General features: G+C 34.2%; 1 protein-coding gene across 2 annotated transcripts in view; it reads right to left on the bottom strand.

Annotated features, from left to right (window-relative positions):
• Positions 1 to 20,212, bottom strand: part of LOC120527292 (ran-binding protein 3-like) — a 47,844-nt gene that overhangs the window by 7,679 nt on the left and 19,953 nt on the right. Inside the window, exons 2-11 of one of the 2 annotated variants that reach the window (XM_039750536.1) lie at positions 17,042 to 17,100; positions 14,476 to 14,506; positions 13,705 to 13,785; positions 12,470 to 12,544; positions 11,050 to 11,121; positions 6,801 to 6,967; positions 6,455 to 6,552; positions 5,921 to 6,002; positions 5,063 to 5,171; positions 3,307 to 3,425 (exon numbers count right to left, since the gene is read on the bottom strand). In XM_039750536.1, coding sequence (XP_039606470.1) covers positions 3,307 to 3,425; positions 5,063 to 5,171; positions 5,921 to 6,002; positions 6,455 to 6,552; positions 6,801 to 6,967; positions 11,050 to 11,121; positions 12,470 to 12,544; positions 13,705 to 13,785; positions 14,476 to 14,506; positions 17,042 to 17,100 — 893 coding nt within the window. Of the gene's footprint in view, positions 1 to 3,306; positions 3,429 to 5,062; positions 5,172 to 5,920; positions 6,003 to 6,454; positions 6,553 to 6,800; positions 6,968 to 11,049; positions 11,122 to 12,469; positions 12,545 to 13,704; positions 13,786 to 14,475; positions 14,507 to 17,041; positions 17,101 to 20,212 lie in introns of both variants that reach the window. The other variant, XM_039750535.1, reaches the window with a different exon arrangement.

The raw sequence follows: 20,212 nt of genomic DNA on the forward strand, positions 1-20,212 counted from the left end.
ATATTTTAAACTACTGATGGGCACACTATCATGTTTTTTAACATGAATATTTCATTATTCAAAGTACTTTTCACACATTTTGAGCTGGTCCCAAGATTAGTTAACAGATGTAATCTTTGTCTTCATGAATTACCTCAAAAATACTGGTTTTCTCAAACAGGGCAGGGACATGACATGTAACTGGTTTAAGCATGATGACGTGTTTTGGTAGCTGTATTAGTTACAGGATGTACATTCACCCTGTGTAGGGTCAATTTACATCCTGTATCAAGGTGGGATTGCATTGTAAAATAATATGGTGTAAACTGGAGGATAAAACATAGAATGAGGTACAATAAAAGTAACATGGAAGTATCATAAACATGTTGGCCCCTCAGGTGAAATGGTGAGTGTAAAAATTTCACCAGTGCCATGGAGTGTGCTAATGTGTTTTTATATATTCCTCTTTGGTATATATTGGTGTCCCACCTACAACAAGCTGTGCCTGCTTTGGCTCACATAATAAATACCATCTTTAGGCAGCCTGGACACGAACAAGTGGGTACAAGTGCTCTTGTTATGTTCTGCTTCCAGCTCCTGATGTAACTAATCACTTGTGTTGTAACATTTACACCATTAGGTTAAAATGTCTTTGGTCAGGTGAAAATCTTAAAGCTTCTCTTCAATATTATGTATGAAATGATATTTTTTATTTATCTCAAACAAAACATTTAAAAAGTTGTTTTTATTTTTTATTCATGTGTAATGCATTTCAGTGGTGGAAACTAAAAAAATTATATTTACTTTTGTTACTGCACTTGAGTAGATTGTGTAGGGAATTGTACTTTTTAAAAGTTATTTTTAAAATACAAATACTTACTCTTTAAAAGGTATATTTATTTAATAGTAATCATACATACATTTTCAAGGATGGTTGTTACAAAGTGCCATTAATTAGTTGTGTTGAAAACATGGAGTTCACAGTAGCCAATTAAAATTAAAAACTGCGCGCAAAATTTTCAGGGGTTGTAAGTCATGAACTGCAGATGTAAAGTACTTTAGTAAATAATGGGTGTGCAGTTTTCTCTGCCTCAGTAAGCCACTGCATCTCAGCATATCACGCTTAAATGTCTAGTACACTGGCCAAGAACTCTTGTCTGCAGTGACTTAATGTTTCTGCTGGACATAAATATACCTGTAAAATGTAAGATGCAGTGGAACGTTCTCAGAGTAGTGTTAGCAGCAACACTATATACTGTACTGTATAAAGAAGGAGACAGTATATCACTGGTCAAATTTAGAAGAGCTGGTCAGTCTCAGGGACATAAGGCAATACTGCTTCATTATGTAATGTAAACTATCCAAACAACTGTAGTTTTATCTTCATACAAGAGCAACTTTGTAAGTTTGTAATATTTAACAGTAATTTTCTGTATATGAATATTAGATCTTACAAAATGTTTGCTTTTACCAATTGAATAAGGCTACATAAAATGCTCCATACTGAGGATTAAACTGACAAATGCAAGCGGCTGTCTTTAATGGTGCATATGACACCTAAGAATTGATCACACAAAGTTTGTAGGAAAGAAACAAACTTCGACATTATATTGAGGACATAAATGCCATTGATCTAAGCACATATTTTAACTGAGTAAAAAATGAGAAAACAAGTTGTTCTGCTCATCTCCTAATAACTTCTGCCTCCATTTTTGTGCTTTTTCAACACTCATGTAATTAAGGAGTACAATTACAAGAATTTTACTGCAATTTGTTCACCACTGTTCTACTATAATATTTAAAGATAACATATTTAATATGGTTTGAATTTTTGTAAATTTGCTTCTATATGCTGTTTCTAGGCAGACTGTATAGGGTTGTCCAGATCTAATTATGCAATTTTTATTACGCTATAACTTATTTAGTTTATTACATAGAAAATCACCCAAAAAATCCTGGACCATCGAGAAGTGTGTGAACTGATGACATGAAGAATTGTCTTTGCGCTGAACTGGAATCGTCCCCGCATAAATCAAAGTCATCCAGAAGATCTGGATCTGCATAATTAGATCTGGATCACCCTACTTGCTTACTATGCATTTGTTGTAATTATGTAAGATTTTGCATGTTTTAGATTTGAAACATACAGTTTGCTTCAGCAAGGGCACTTATAGTGTAATTGACTGAGATAAGTGTGGTCAATGACTTCTGAATGTCAACCTAAATAATATAGCAGCATTTTTATTGATTTCAAATTGTAATTGGTATAGTGCATGTCTACGCCCTGTGTTGGCTGGGATTGGCTCTAGCAGACCCCCGTGACCCTGTAGTTAGGATATAGCGGGTTGGATAATGGATGGATGGATAGTGCATGTCTAGTAATAATTTTTTGTATTTCATGTGCAGACTAAATTTGTTTAAAATTTAATTGCCATATAAAATACAGCATAGTCTTTCTGTTTCTAAGTGTATACATACACACACATAATAAAATTTATCATTATATAATACACACACACACACACACACACACACACAGAGTACTGTGTATATACCGCATGGACATGCACATACAAACATAATTGTACACGTGTCTTTTGATTAATAAAATCTATTTTATTGCTATATATTTTTTCTTGTACTTTCCAATGTATTGTACAATATGGATATTTGAGAATATTTGCTTTTTTTTCTGAATTAACCCTATTGTACTTTTACTTCAGTAATTTTTTTCAAGCCTCCTTTGGATAGTTTCCACGTAACTTACTTTTACTGAAGTAAATTTTTGTCCATGTAGGTATTCTTCTATTTCAGTAGATTTTTAGTACTTTTTTCACTTCTGATGTATTTATGTCTATGTGCTTTTATTCCCATACAGGTGACAGACAAAATGGTGGCAAATATGTTAGCATCCAACACTTTAACAAACATAACTGTTGACTCAGAAATAAGGGCATCTAAGAACTGCAAGTGTGAACTTCTGAAGTAATATCAGTCAGAAATGAACACTATCCTGTTTTTTCAGTGAGACACAAACCATACTTTTTGTTAAAAAAATAAGTTTCTCGGGCAAAAAACTATTGTATTACTGTTAAGGGGCCCGAGTTTGTTTGTTTTTGACAACAGACCATATGTGTGCAAGTATTTGTTTAGTTATTACCACCATTATAGACACAATGTATGCCATAGCTTGTTCAGGCCTGTACTGGAAACTAAAAATACCTTCTTACTGTTTGGTTAATCTATGCTATAGGGTCAATTATAAGTATCACACAGAATTCATTGTTTTATAATACAAAGGAAATGGATTAATGTGCATTGCAGTACCTGCAGGACATTACTTTCATCTTCCTCTCCAGTGAATACATCTACTTCCTCTAGAAGACACCTCTGACTTGAAGCAGCGGTGTATGCAGCAGCAGACTCTCTTAATGTCCGATGTTTTACTGCTAATAAAGAAAAAGACAGCACTGTTAGTCCACTGTCTTGCATAATATCAATCTCTTACATATATTGTGACTTATTAGGTGTCATGCTGAAGCATTCTGATAGACAAAGTTATATAGCACTTGGATTCTTGTCCTAAAGTGTCCAATTTTGTACTGCTTCTTTTTTTTTTTTGTCAAATTTGAAATCAAAATCAAAAGACCCACTTCACCTTTTCTTACTTGAATGAATGAATGAAAAAAAATCTATTAATTTCTACTTTATATAGTGTTTTTTATTCCTCTATAAAAATAATTTTAATCAGCAATGACATAAATGTAAAATCTTATAGTTTAAGAGAAATCAAACGATACATTTAAAGTAATACACCCCTATTCAGGTTCTGAACTGAATATGCAATGTGAAAAGACACAGCAATATCTAAAGGAAATCTAAACTCCATATTACCAGGTCTCCAGAGTTGTGAGGTTAGCAGCACTAACCACCACAAACCTGTGCTGCCTTCAAATGTACATTAAAAATCATTACATCAGTATTATGTCAGGTACACCAAAAAGTATATCAAGGTAGCCTGACAAAGGTGAACTATAATAAAAGGTAATACAGAAAATGGCAATACAGTAAAAGTGGGTCAACATCCTAGATTTGTTTGTTAAAAAATGGTAGATGCAAAGAAAAGCAAATGGCTATAAGCCAAGAAGGCAGCTGCTAGTGATGTGTTACACACTGTCCGTTCACATACCCATTGCCTATATCTATGTAGCAATTTCTCAAATCGCCCACTGCCAATAAATCTTGAAATTTAAAATATTCATTTAAAATATGTAAAAGGGTGATTGGGGAATTTTTTTGCTTTCTATCTACATTTTAGGGAAAAAAGGCATAGCATTGGACATGCACATGGTTTACAACTTTCGAACTAGACTAGTGTGGAAAGACAACTCATTACAAAAAAAATTATGTGTAGCTGATTTCTCAATTTACTAGTTACAGCTTGAAATTGACACCACCAATTAATATATTTTATTAATATTAAAAATATATTCATTTAATTTATTGATCTCATCTTCCCAACTCACATTTTCTGGTGATGGCTGCAGTGTTTATTGAAATACCAAATGGTCCCTACCAGACATCAAAAATAGAAATAAGCCTTTCCTGAGAGATGAGCACTGAGGTGAAGAAGAAGATAACCAACTTCAGAAAACCTTGCATGTTTGAAGGGTAAAAATAGTGTAAGCAGAGGAAACAGATATTATGAATTGTCTGAATTTACAACCTACGTGATTAGCTGAGGCTAGACTATTATTATAAAAGGAACAGAAAGTCAAAGCTGCTGGGATCATCTGACATATGACTGGAATAATCATTCAAGTGTCAGGTCATTGCTGATTAAAGAACCTCTTTGTGTTTGATTATTACTTTTCTTCCCTGTCCACTCTTCACTTTTGATGAAGCTTACTTTGCCTTTTACATACTGCAAGATCCTGGAGGAAATTCACAATGGTTCATATCCTAACCATGTTTTTTGATGACCTGGTAATATAAAATCTGTCTTCTTAAACAGTAAAGATAACTAAATAATGATTATATGGCGTGTGGTTCTAATAAAAACCAGAATTAAAATAATAATTACTTTTGCAATAAGTTTCAGAACATGAGGATTCTGTTCCGGAGGATGTTGTCTCTTCATCAGATGAGTCATCACTTTCGCTGTCTTCAGAGAATGATGGTTTGACTGGACTCTGAAAAATGAAGAAAGAATATTTTCCCAACTGTTATTATGGACTTTGAATTATTCTTTTGGTAGATTTGGTTTATCAAAAAAGGGAAAAAGTGGGAAAAGTATCACTGTGTCATCTCTTTAATTTAAACAATGTTTTATTACACTGTACCTTAAAATAGGAAATATCAGGCATTGCTTGCATTCCTTAGGATGAACTTTAGCTAAAGGGGTATTTTCACAGTATTACTTCCCAAAGGAGGGTGTAACCGGATTCCACGTTGGGGTTAGGCAGAGCTACATCAGACAGTGGAGACAGAGCGACAAATATGCTGCAGTGCAAGCTCTTACTTAACTCCTTATGGCCAGAATTTATCTTTACAAGTTCCTGAAGTATTTTACAGTTTTTATTTATTTGTGAAGTTTACAGAAATTGAAAAAGAATGAGCTTGATGAAACATACACAATTACAATTTAAAATATAATTAATTTATTAATTATGTGAACCCACTTATTTCAATACTAAGTTGGCAGCATCAATTCAAATTAGACATCAACCATGATGGCACTCAGAGTTCTTTATAATATAATGTGTGTGGATTGTGGTTAAGAAAAGGTAAAAATATGTTATATTCATCAAAGAACAAACAGTAGATATGTGAAAACTACACTATTTTCCCGGTAACCTATAGAGCGGGGCCAATATGAACTCCAAACAATGTATGCCAAACATATACAGTATAAAATGATACAAGTCCAAAACACACTTACCAAAACTCTTTCACTCATATTTTCTCCAAATACAAATTCAAGGTTGGCTTCTCTTCCAGACATTTCCTGATCCAAGCACTTCCTGCAAAATGTTTCCATATTTTAAATATTAGCTTAGAAAATAAACCTAAAGATGTCTACTACAAATGTATTAATTGTCTTAACCCGTTAATACTAAAGCAGGTTCATTGGGTGGCACATAAGCTATTCCAAATTCTAGGTACTGAGGCAGGAGGCAGTTCCAGTGCAAGTCCAACACATGGTATACTCATACTCAAATGCTCAGTAGAGGGTCATCAGCAGATTGACGCCAACATGGGAGGAAAAGATTGCTAGGTAGAACATATTCCTAAACAGAGCAAGAGTCCAAATAACTTCATGTTAAGCTTACCTACACAAATGATTGTGCCTCAAATGAACGGGCCACTGAACCTGTACAGCAGCAGTGCTAGCCCATTGTACCATGATATCACCCATCTGCTTAAGTGATGGTAAATATATCAGAGCCAACTAATGAGTTTAGTCCTTATTTACCTTGATATTTCCTTTGTGGACAAGTGGAGAAAGGGGCTGCAGGCTGATTCTCTATTTGCATCATAGTTTGCTTGTAAGCACACAGTCTCCAGTGTCACCTGTTGGCAGGAAACACAAATTATGAAGTAAATATTAAACATAAAACAACTACACAAGTACCTGAGCTGCATAATGAGACAATATCATGACAAAATAATTTATCAGTCAGTTTCAGCCTCAATAACTCTTACATAGAATCAGTCCACCATACAATGACTAGAAAGCCATTTAAAATGAAAGAGGAGCAATAGTACCATACAACAGTTAATCTGACACAACAAAAGGTTTCAAAGTTCAAAAGTGTTACCTTCTGGTGTCCTTTTTCATCTCTCTGGGGTAGACAGCTAGCACCAATGCTGCTTCCAGGGGCTGCTTCATTGGCAGCAGGAAATGTGATACTTTGTGGTTGGGGAGCAGGAAGGGTGGCAGGTCTGATCACATTCTTCTTACCATTTGATGGAGCAGGTACTGATTCTAAAACACCAAAGAGGTGTTAGGCTATTTCATTGAAGAAGTCTCTTCTTTAACCATATTAGAAAACTACCATACAAAATGCATGCTATCACCTAGGTAATTAACTAATCCGTCTTTAATTCATAATATGTCACCGACATGCTCCATCATGATATCCTCATATACCATGCAATCAGTGCATTTGCATGCATACACAAAACAGGATAAGGTGAGTAATCCAGGTATGGCAGAAGACTCGTTTCTTAAAAACCGCCTTTTGCAAACACTCCAAACTAAATAAACTGTTAATCCCAAACAAGCATGAAGCCTTTGATAATATTCTTGTACTTCGTGTGCTGTAGTAGATAACTTACATCCATCTCCTTTTTACATCCCCAACCTGAGCTGCCAATGATTTGTATTATTAATGCTGGTTGCTGCAACACTCGTTCACAATGTTTTAACATATCTACAGCAAATAGCTGGATGAAAACTAAACTGATGCCTTATTAATATTTTTCTGTTACTGGATTGTAAGCAGCACACTCTTCTGATTGGCTGTGCAACTGAGCCCTGTAATGCAGCAGTGCACTGGTACGTTTGCTTCTTGCCTTACTCACAGTGTTTATGGGATATGAACAACACAGGTATATTTTTATTTCAATAAAATAAGCATTACATTTGGTTATTCGTTACATTAAAAAGTAATCAGACTGCTTAACGTACATTACTTTTAATATGTTGCCTTACTTCTCCTGAGATTGTGCTGCTGAGCTAAGTTAAGCTCATTAACATAAATTTACTATTTTCTGAAATATGAGGGAATAATGTATTCGCCTGAGCATTTGTAAATTTATCTTGTAGACACTTCTACCTGAGGCTACATCTCAGTATGCGGAACTGAGCAGTGCAATAGACACTGACAAGCTACAAAAATCTTAGCTATAACCCAATTAAGGATTTATATGTCCAAATAATGGGGTTACTTATGGAGAAATCTACCTCTGTAAAGTAGGGCTGCAACAATTAGTCGACGTAATCGACGACGTTGACTACAAAAAATCGTTGACGTGGATTTTTTTATTGTCGACGCAACAGAACCTTCAATAGAGGCTCCAGTCACAAAGAACCACAATGGTTTTTGTAACTGCAATGCACTACACAAACGTCTTGGGGCAGTATCGTTTGTTATTGTTTGCCAAGACTGCACACAGTCCTACCAACGAAGAAGAATGACTGAGGAGAAGAAGAATGTAGAGGTAAATAAATGTGGTTGCAATGGCGAGTTGGATAGAGTAGGGGGAAGGAGATGGAATAAAATTGAGACAGAAACTTTCTAAAGTGTGGGAGCACTTTACAGATAACGAAAAAAAAGCTGAATGCAGATTATGTAAAGAGGAGCTTTCGTTTCATGGCAGCACCATCGCGATGCATTAGCATCTGAAACGAAAGCATCCTGGAGATGTGATGCCGCCGTCTCTTGAGAATTTATGCTAGCACTGTTAGTTAGTTAGTTAGCTAGGGTCAGATCAGGAGGGGAGGGAGAGCATGAACGAGACTGAGAAAATAAAAGTAAAAAAAGCTAACTTTTACAAGTAACACATTTACACCCAATCTGTGCGTTTTCATATAATATTGCATTAGTGCGATGATGTTTTCTGGTACTATTCAGGTCATACAATGATTTCTTCAAAATGTCACATATATTTGTCTCTTTCTTGTTTTTTCCCCGGTGCTGCGCGCTGACACCAGAAGGCGTGAACTTTCTCAGTGCTAGCAGCAGCATGCAGGTGGCCAGTTGCTTGTGCTATAACAAGTTGACCTGGCAGCGATCAAATCACATGTACTGTGCAAGGCATGTACGCGGTCCACTGAGAAAAAAAGAGTGTTCATGGCTCAACTTGCAGAGGAACATTTTTTTCTCTGCATGTCCTGGAGTCCTGTGAAGACTGGGCAAGATCGGGAAAAAAAAAAATGCGGTCATTGATTACAACAGCAAGAAGGTACGCAAATGAATATGAATAATGTTGCATCCGTGCCGGAATGTTTTCCCGAAATGTACTATAAGGTCATAAAATGAATAATTACAAATATCATATATACCTTTGTCTCTGTTTTTTTGTCAGTGCGGCTTTGACATCACGGGCCTTAAGGCATATACTAATTCAGCGTAAGTGGGAACACTCAATAAAATTGAATAAAAAAAATCAAGTGACAATGAGATACAAATAAGGCAGATTCGCCAGTGTTTGTGTGTCAGCTTTTATCCATCAAGATCAGAGAATTTCCAGTTCGATTGTCTCAAAACACCACTCACATCTACAGTTATTCCCAGTTTCAGATTAAAAGTAACAGCGTCAGATCCCTGGGGGGACGGTAGTATGTATTGTGATCGTGACTGAGAGAATAAAAGTGAAAAAAAAAACAAAAAAACAACGGTAACTTTTACAAGTACTGTACATTTAATACAGTGGCTGTTACAGATGCAAATCAAATGTATGTGTTTATTGTATAATATTAACAATAAGAGCAACTCACTACTCAAAAGGGTAAATATACAAGGCAGTCAGGATCAAACCGGGAGACTCTTGATTATAAGTCAGCAATTTCTACCGCTGTACCACGGAAGCTATTGTATCATCCTTGAACCTTTTGTGAAAGTGTTTATTTGATCTTTGCACTTCAGGCTTTACATTTTATATAGTTTATGTCTACATTCTGTCATTTATTACTAAAATATGAAAAACAATTCAGTTTTAACAATGTATTTTTTGGTTAAGTTAAATGCACTTTTTTTGTTTAAAGACTATGTGCACTTTAGTTTGTATTGTTTATTCTATTTCTTTTTTATTGTGATGGTCACACTAATATTAAAACAGCTGATTATTTTCAAATTCATATGTTTCACTGGTTATTTTAATTTGATTGTTATTCATTTTAATCGTGTTAATGCAGAGACATCAGGATGACATTCACAGGTTGACAGACGTGAGAGCAGATGAGGTAGGACATGCACTGGAGCCCAGAACAGGATGTACAATCACAGGTCGTAGGCATGAAATCATCGTGATTAATCGAAAAATAAATTGAACGATTAGTCGACTACCAAAATAATCATTAGTTGCAGTCCTATGTAAAGCAGTTTTTCCTCTGAGACCAATAACTCAGTTTCTCTAACCGGAATAAGGGTTTACATGGCATTTTAGAAATTAGGTTTCTGTGAATAACTAGGCCATTAAATCACATGTAAATGCAGATTGAAATTACTCTTTTTAATTGTGTTTTACTTAATATTTGACCTAATTTGTATATTTGTCTGTGCAAATGATGCATCTGCTGCTCCATTACAGCTGTAAAGTTGTGCAAGTGCACCTAAAAAAAATTTAACTGAAACAATACATCAAACTAAAAAAGGAACAAGTATTCAGGACTAACAGACAATAGGAAATGCTTGGAAACACCCTGATATCAAACATAACAAATACTCAACTGTGGGAAAAAAAACTGGATGAACTACAACAAAGTAAGCTATCGCTGCAAGAACAATTTAATAGTTTTTTAATGTCTGAAAGACAAGAGGTTATAAATGCAAATGTAAGGCAAGACTAGGGCCAGCCTGTAACAGAATGCTGAGCCACACACATGCAGACACAAACATAAATTCAAAATGTGTTGATTTAGCTTTCTTTATCATTCTACCAATATATCTCTAATTTGAGGGCTGCCTGGAGCTATAGTCTGTCCTGCTAGTATCATGAGGAGGGCAGAAATCACGCTTAAATAAAACATCAGTTTATAAGTTTAGAACTTTGTCGTCCTCATCTGAAAAATCTCCGAACATACTTGTTATTAACAGATGACAAGCCAGTAAATTCCAGGAACAGCCCGTATATAAAAGGCAACTGTTACTCTGAAATTGTAGATAAAATAAATGCAAATCACAAAAGCACATGTACAGTGAAATTCAAGCATTGCATGTTGACATGCAGCACATTGCCACTAATTGTCCACTAGATGGCAGATGGTACGTAGCATTTGTTTCCTTTCAAGGCTTGTAAAATTATATATTAATTATAAGACCAGAGTAACTGTGGTGGACGTACCTGGTGTAAAATTCCCTCTTTCTGTATTTATCATAGAAAGACTTGATGGCATGAATACATTGTTTCGGGGTGCTGCAAAATAAAATAAAAACAACAATAAAATGCAATCCTAATGATACTACACAATCATAATATTATTATATTGCTATAACCTTTCATGGGTGTGTTTTTTCTGTATGACCTAAAAAGAATGCATGTAATGTTAACTGCAGCATAGTTTAGTTCAGTGTAATGAATAATGTACTGTACATTTATGGAGAAAGAATCTGATACAATAAAGACAAAAGACAAATAAATTAAAACAATACTTGTTGGAATCTTAGGTTAAAAAGTTAACAGATTTGCAGACTTTTAAGTGTTACACCAATTCATTAGTTGTAAATCCCAAACAAAACAATATTCTCATCTTTGATTTTGGATAGCTCACACACCAGTCAGTTTTTAAACATCAGAGCAAGTCTTATTTGCAAAATCTATACTGTGCCATATTGTTCAAATGAATTAAGCTTTGCTTTTCAAAAATGTCTTGGTCACATATTATGCTCCATTATAGTCTAAGATTATATATTAATTTTCTGAGGCCCAGAGACCAATCAGGCAATACTAGGCATAAAACAAAAATCAGGCCCAGAAGTAGAACCAGTCTATGTCATGTCATAATCACACACAAGCCTCACTCAAACCAGGCACATCTAAAGATGCAAATGCTATTGTTAGGTGTTAGATGTAGAGGGTCTGTTACTAGTGCATTTATTACATTACTATGGTTAGTAGATAGATACAATTTTATCTGTCCATGAGGGAAATTTAGCTTTTTGAAAGTACTGGAAAGCTTCTTTACATACAATAGTCTTAGTTTTTCCTTTTAGTGAAAACGCAAAATTGCAATCAATAAATGCAGAGATTAAATCCCAACTTAGTGATGCTTGAGGATTTTACAACAAGTGATGGAAATGTTTGATTTAAAAAAAATCTAAATATAATGGGTGGAATTTGGACCCAGTTTTTTTTTCTTTGGATTATGTGCAAGTCTTCCATCCATCATACTACCATCACAGTCTGTGTGGCAGTGTGTCTGTTGAGAGAACATACTATAGTATTTCTTGCCATTCACACTGACCACAAGCCACGGTGGGTATGGGAGTGTGTATGGAGGGGTGGTGGGTAGACAGCCTAAAGATATATGTTAAAAACCTAACATATTGTGAAGTAGCTGTGCATCAAATTTCAAGTCTGTGGTTTGAGAAAAAAAACTGCAATGAGATTGTACACAGATTGTGGTTTACAGATTAGGGATGAAGGATAGAAAAAATAAAGATAGCTTTATTTTTATTTGTCTAAAAGTTGTTTAGAATTTATTTGTTATTGTTTTATTTTGCATACTACTATGGTACTGGTTGGAAAAATTAAATAGACTTACCTGGTTGAGGAGGGAAGCTGGTTGCAGTGCAGTTAAATGATGATGATCTCACTCGTTTATCTCTGCTGGAAGAATCTAATGTGGATAAAGAGACACATTGAACAATTCTTCAAAAACTACATTTTCATCATATTTACAGAGCATTTCATGTTCCTAATGTTCCTCCTGACGGGGTCTAGTTGACACTACCTAGAGCTGCTGAACATTGCTCTACATGATTTTTATTTCTGGGCGACATTTTTACTTTCAAGGACCATTTTATTACTATAACAGTTTTATAGACCTTTTTTGATGTTTTTTTCCAGATGCCTTTTGCATACCGCTTGCAAGTGTTAATTTTATGCTTCAATTACCATTTTAAATTATGTTTTTTTTTAAAAGAAGGTCTTTTGAAAACAGTACTGAAGGAATGACTGAATAACCAATGGGTAGCATTGTGCAGCATAGCATCGTTACCCCACAGTTCAAGAGTATTAGTTTCAAGTGTCAGCCTGTTCATTGATAGTGTGGAGTCTAAACATTATTTCTTTATTATTATTTCCACATTATTACTCTGCATATTCTTGGTTCTCCTTTAACATCCTTGAGACATTTATTTAGCTTAAGAATGGAGTATATATTGTCCAAATGTGAATGAATGTAGGTGCATAAATGAGGATATCTTGAGAGGACAGGCGAGACTCTTTCAGAGTTAGTGTCATTGCTGCCAATATAGTAGTTTCTGACTCTCTGTCAAAGTAAAATTGGATTAACCAGGATCAGTAAGTGGATACATGTATACTAGGCGTTTGTGTTACATAAATGAATGATTATAAACTTCACTGGTGTGAATGATATGGATGTGTGTGCCCTGAGACCATCTGATGTTCTGTCCTAGGTTGGTTGCTTCTTTTTTGTGACTAATGTAGCCTTAATTAGCTATAGCTTCTGGTGATCCTCTAAAGTATGACCAGAAAATAGGTGTTTGTGTGGATGATTAGTGATGAGAAAATTAATTTGAAAACAAAAAATAAATAATAATCAAAATGATAATATAACTATAAATACATTTAATGAATTAGCAATACTCTAGAAAAATGAGAGAACTGAAGCAAAAATGCTATTATTTTATTATGTGCTCAGAAAAACTGAAAAAACCCTGCAGATGACACTGTTAGTTTATTTGTAAAACTTCATTGACATATTTGTATGGTACTGTACTGTGAAATTTCATTTAAAACTAATCAAAACATTACCTGCTTGGGACTGACATCCTGAACCAGAGAATGTAAATGAAGATGACCGTCCACGTTTTTCCAAAATTGCTCCTAACCCAGCTGAGGATGAAAAAAAGAAGACAATGATTTTGAAAATGACTGCATTATACACAGATTCATACAGAGTTTACAACATAAGTACACCAGGTTAATTTAACTCTACCAATGAATATTATTAGGATGTTGGCACTACTCGTCTTCAATTGATGGAATGACAGACTTTTCACAAGAGTGTTTTTGTAAACAACTGCTATTAAATATGTTTTTTAAGTTTAGGTTTGAAAACAAGCATCTCTTTCTACAATTTAATATTTAATAAAATGTTTAGGAGTGACAATTCACTGATTCATTAACAGTATTTGAGTAACTGTATTAACAAATATCATTTACTCAACCAATTAATCCGGCACACGGATATACTCTTTCAGCAACACTAAGCACAAACTACATCATGTAAAAATAAGAAGATTGAAAATAAAGGGCTAAACAGCGACCAAATGGCAAGGCTAAGTTAAAACATTGCCTCTGAAGAGTGCTAATTTTTCCATAGAAATGAATGCTGCAATATCACTGTTTCCTTGCTGATAAAATAAGGATTGCATTATTTTTTTATTCATACCATAAATGATCAGAGCTAATATTCAAACAACAGAACTACAGCAGAACACACTTAAGTTTTAATAAGCAACTATGCCCTTTACAATGAAGAAGTAGACTAAAACAAATTCTATTTGCCAGGAATGTACCTACCATTTTCCAGCCTTGAATTTTCAGCCGATCTCTGCAAAGCAAATGAAAAAAAAAAAATGAAATGTTCTTGTCAGTTGTCAAAAAGGTCTACATCTCAGCTCTTATTTTCCCGCATAAGCTAGAGCAGGAAGATAAACTTGATGTCTCTTATGTCTTCTAATAAATAAATATCGATTATGAAGAAATTGAAGGGTTAGGCACATGTGTGATGACTTATTTTTCATTATGTTTCATGCTTTGTTTGATTCTCTTCTAAAAAATGACAATTTCCTCCTTAACAGCGTACAGTATGTAGTTCATAGTGATCCTTTACCATGTTCTGACAGTATTGATTTTTATGTACAAGATTTATAATGACTATAATAGTTTTCCATGCAAGACAATTATTTTTTAACTAACTGAAATAACAAGAAAAATTTAAATGACAAAAAAGAACAGAATGGAACATTATGCACCTGTAATAAACAAGTTATAGTGCGATTGCCACTCTATTATAATGTGAATATAAGTAAGAGGGACATTAACAGTATGCTTGTTATGATTTGGATTCATTATAGATGGTTTTCTCATTATTCTGGATTTTTTCTAATTTTTTTTTATTTTTCCAGTCGATTCCAATTATAATATTTATATACTGCTTTGAAGTTGCGTTAAATTTAGTAAGAAAGCATTAACAGTTTTTCTAATTCCATTTTATTTTTTAATGGATTCCATCATGTTATACATTCCATGTATACTTTTTGTGTTTGCTTCTTTAAGAATTTCCACTTTAGTTCATTTTGCGTTGTTTTTTTCTACTACAATTTGGGCATAGTGTTTTGACTTCATTATTTGGTTTAATTTTACTTTCCACTGTTAATTTCAGCTGCTTTTTGAACAAGTTTCATCTTCTGGTCCAAAATCAAATTTGAACTTCCTTCTGATGTACCTAGGAAGGACAGTGCTCAGTATTTGCTTTTGGTTTAAATTAATTTTGGTACAAATGAAAGATGGTCCCTAATGTTGCAAATGATTAATCAAAATTCATCATGATATTTCAACAAAAAAAAAAAAAATTCTAAGTAGTGTTTTGACCTAAGCTACCTAATGCCATCTTATGTAGATTCCAACTATAGTCTGTATTGTTAAAAGAAAAAACTTTCTTTATCTCATTGCACTATGCAGATTTTATCATCACCAAAAACTATGGTATGTCTAGCCGAAAAAATCTAACGCTGAATAAGGGTCACTTAGGACCAAAAACTCTTTCTTGCCACTAACGAACCCTTTCTCTTTCCCTGTCGTGTGCTAATCTAGTGCTGCCACTTCCGCTTATAATTCCTTGTTTATTAGACATTTCTCCACAACAGAATCTTCTTTAAACCCACTCATTAAAAACTCATTTTGTTAGACTCGTTTCACTACTGTCATACTATTTTATTGATTGCTTTCTTTTAAATCATTACTATTTGTATCAATTTTTGCTTCTATTAGTTATGTCTCATTTAAGCTATAACACATCCCAGTTGGTAACTGTTTTGTGCGTACTTTATGTCTTCAATATTAGCTTCTGTCAAGAGTGTATGTGCTTTGTTACCTGATGATATCCACTTTATTGCTCTGCTGTTGCTCTTACTCTACAAATAACATCAGTGATATCAGACCTGTGCTGGCTTTCTTCATATTTGGAACTTTTTTGGGAGGCATTTTTTGGCTGTTTTTACCATATTTAATATACTGTATATATGGCATATTGCAGGTTAGTAAAAGTTTTAAAAGAATACACTTTATTAGTTGGTTGGTATTTATCTTCTTGTCTTCTAAGGCCCCAGACTCCTTTGTTTCTGTTCTCCCAAAAGAGGCCATCTGAATTCACTGCTAATATTTATTTAACATCGAAAAGAAACTGAATAAAAAAAATGCTTTAATTGTTTTTAGGCTGATTGGATGCATATCTCCCATCCAAAACTATAAAGTGTCTTTGTTTTTAAAAAGCAATGCAGAATACAGGCTATAAAACCTATTTCCCCTCATGCTGTTGTGACTGGCCTATAAAAATCGGTAAACTAGTTTAATTCACATACTGTACAACTGTGATTCTCAACTAAAATGTAAATAAACAAACAAAAAGGAAAGTTTAAAAATCAATCAAGATAATATTTTTCCGAAACATGGAAACTCTCCAAAGCTCTGCATGACAACTGCAGTAATCAGGACAACATTATTTTAGTTTTGGCTATTTGTTTTCATAGCAGCATTAAGGGGCTTTGATATAGTGAATCCTAACTCAAGAAGGAATATCTGTTTGTCACGTGGCTTACTGACCAAAGGCTTGAACTAATGACTGGTTGTTTAATATCCCCTGTGTCATTAATTCAAAGTGTGATTTAACTTAAAAAATGTGTGAACAATTAATTTATATGATATATATGAAGCATTGTGAATCAGCATTCAACATACAGAGGCCAAATAAAATTAAGATTTTGCAATACAGAAATAATATGCACCTCAATTATAAATCCAGTTTATGTTTATTTGATTTATTACTGTGAAAAACAAGCTAAAAAGAAAAAGAATTGTTAGTTACCTTCAGAGGTCGTTCTGCCTTCTGGAAAATAAACACTGGAGGAGCAATCGTTGGTTTCTCTGTAAAACAAAGTAGTGCAGATGTAAGTGCACCATCTTTGTGTATATATAGACAAGAATACCATCAGAGTTAGCTGCTGCCACTCCATTCTAGGTTCACCCATAAATATGAACCCACTAGATCTAGTCACATGCCCTACAGTGACAAGCTGTTGTTCATCATTGCAGAACATTCCTGACAAAGGTGGACAGAGAAGCTTTATGCAAGAACATTTAACTTGATTTCCCTTTATGTAGTACACATAATAATAGTCAAAATAATAATGGAAATCAAAAAATTACTCAGAAGGCTTGGCTATTCCAAATTATTGGTGTGAGAATGGCCTGTACTGCTGCTTAACACAGTATCTCTAAAGACCCGAGTTCAATTCCCAGTCTGGTCACTGCCTAAGCAGATTTCACATACTGACTCCAAGTCTGTATGCATTTTCACTGGGTAATCCAGTTTTAATTCACTGTCTAGAGATGTGTGAGTCAGATTATCTAGTTTAGGGATATGTGCCATTGCAATACGTTATTGCAGTATATTGGAAAGTGTGTTCAGCCATTAGTTCTAACAATTATAATCTGCTTGGAGAATCTCTAGGACAAAGCACGGTAAAACATCATGAACATACCAGCTGGAATGCATATCAACTTGTAATTCTAATATGCATTATATAACTATAGATATACACGATTTTCATTTACTTTTCTATGCATTGATTATAACACAAGCACATCACTAGTGTTTATTTGCAAAATAAGTGATTCTGATATTAAAAATTCCAACAGCATTACATACATTTTATCAGTAGATCAACACTGGCTGTTGTGACACAGATGTGACAACTGGGGCACATTCAAATGCACTTTTCAAGGTGTTAACAGCCTTATGTCTCAGCAGATGCATTACTAGAAAAAGTAGGGACATTGCAAGTGATATGTCATTAATCTGCCTCCATTTTATTATATTTCTGATTCTGAGTATGTGATGCTAATTCTTTATTAGGTCAGAATACATCTACTTGTTTACATACTGTACGTATAGGTTTATAGGCTCATTATTGTCATATGCACTTAATTAGACACATTCAGCTCAGTTTGGTTCAGTGCATTCTTATATAGTGCTTTTCTTACATGAATGCTTAAGAAACCAAGTTTAGATACGCTCCCAAGTGCTATTGGGTCTATGATACACACAGTGAGTCATGAGTCTAGACATTCATTAATTTATTTTTGAGATCCACTTTTTCCAACACTTGGTTAAATGGTAACATAGGGAACAAGGCAGGGACCTACTCTTAATGACACACTAATGCAATGGAGAGCACACCCACAGTGCTAATTTAGACCCACTCGCTATCCAGCCTAATCTGCATTTCTCGGTGATGTGGCAGGAAAATTGAGTACCCACAGTAAACCTATGCTACCACAGGTATACTGTGCAAAGTCCACAGAGACCATGTCTGAGCCACAGAATCAGAAGCTATGAAGCAGTAGTGCTAATCAAAATGCTGCTATCCCAAGCAGAATCTAAACATAACAATGAATACTGTAGCATTCTGGTGTTTCTGTTTCAATTTGTACATAAATCTTGTATTAATTTAAAGGTAAGTAAACTATGTGTCATTGTTTATTCAATGTGCATCTCTTAAGTCAGGTCTGCATAACCTTTAGCATTTAGTGCTGGCACACTTCATAAGGAAATTCAATATCCATAGGCTAGTATAGTTATACCTGCTTCACACTCTACACCTTGCATTTTTTATCTTGCACGGCTTTTTTTATTGCTCTGTAATTAATATTGTTTTTATCAGTATGCTGCTGCTGGAGTATGTGAATTTCCCCTTGGGGATTAAAGTATCTATCTATCTATCTAGTACTGATTAATATTATGATGTTAAATGAAGGCTAAAGCTGATAACATTCTTTATACAATTTAAATATTAAAAAAAGAAAATTCAGCATCTAATTTTCTGTGCTACTACTCATCATCCCATTCAGAACACTACTCTATGTGCACATTAAATTTCTAAGTTATGTTACAAATGGGATAATGTAAAGGAGGATCACAGTAATGCAAAGTCTCCAAAAAGGCAACTGTGTGAAGCACCCAATATCACCTGTTAAAAGAGTTTAAAAACGTCTCTCAACTATAAATTAATTGCCAAGTTGAAAATTGTGCAGAGAATACTTATAAAGTGGATTATGTGAATTTCCCCTTGGGATTAATAAAGTATCTATCTATCTATCTATCTATCTATCTATCTATCTATCTATCTATCTATCTATCTAAAGAGAGAATGAAGAAATGTCTTACAATTTCTTTAAATGAGTTTTAAGTACAGTATAGATGAAAACGTATGTGTAACTCTCTATCTGGTGGAAAGGTTATTAGAGGATCAAAACAATAGACCCAAAGAACTGAGATATATTTTGTTAGCTGCCTCAATGGCTTTAGAAAATTTAATAAGACTGGTCATTTATCATTAAGCCCTGTCCAGAGGAATACATATTCAAAGAAAAATTATCATTTTAAAATAGACCTGGAGAATTTACTTGGTGTGTTTTACCAACATATTCTGTGACTGCAAACAACTCACAAATAAAAAAGAGTTGTTAATATAATAAAAATACTTCGTACACATTTTGTGTACTGTTTTATCAAATGAATATACATGCCAGAGATAACTGAGAAGAACTAATAAATTGCCTAACAAAGGCCTCCAGTTAGAAATCTTTGCACCTGATAGAAACTACACTTGTGTGTGTACTGCATGCTGGAATATTCCTTCTGCCTGCAGAACATAATGATGCTGCTAAAGAATATTAGGCATGTTTGACTATGTGTTTCAAATGCAAGCCTTGAAATTATAGTGTATCAAATATAATGCAGAATGATTTCATGCAGCATTTGTGTCAGACATCCATCATGACTAACCACTTTTCTGCAATGATACATCACTAATAAAGTCAAACTTAAATATGCCTGATTTCCTTAAGCTAAGTTAAGTTGAACAGAAAGGTCTATGTTGCTCTAGTTTAAAAAACACATAGTTCTTGGATTTTGAATGTTATGCATGTTTGCACTTAAATAATGTTATTGTAAAAAAGTTCACAAAGTACAGAT

The sequence above is a fragment of the Polypterus senegalus genome, chromosome 4 (assembly GCF_016835505.1).
Source record: "Polypterus senegalus isolate Bchr_013 chromosome 4, ASM1683550v1, whole genome shotgun sequence".
NCBI lineage: Eukaryota > Metazoa > Chordata > Cladistia > Polypteriformes > Polypteridae > Polypterus > Polypterus senegalus.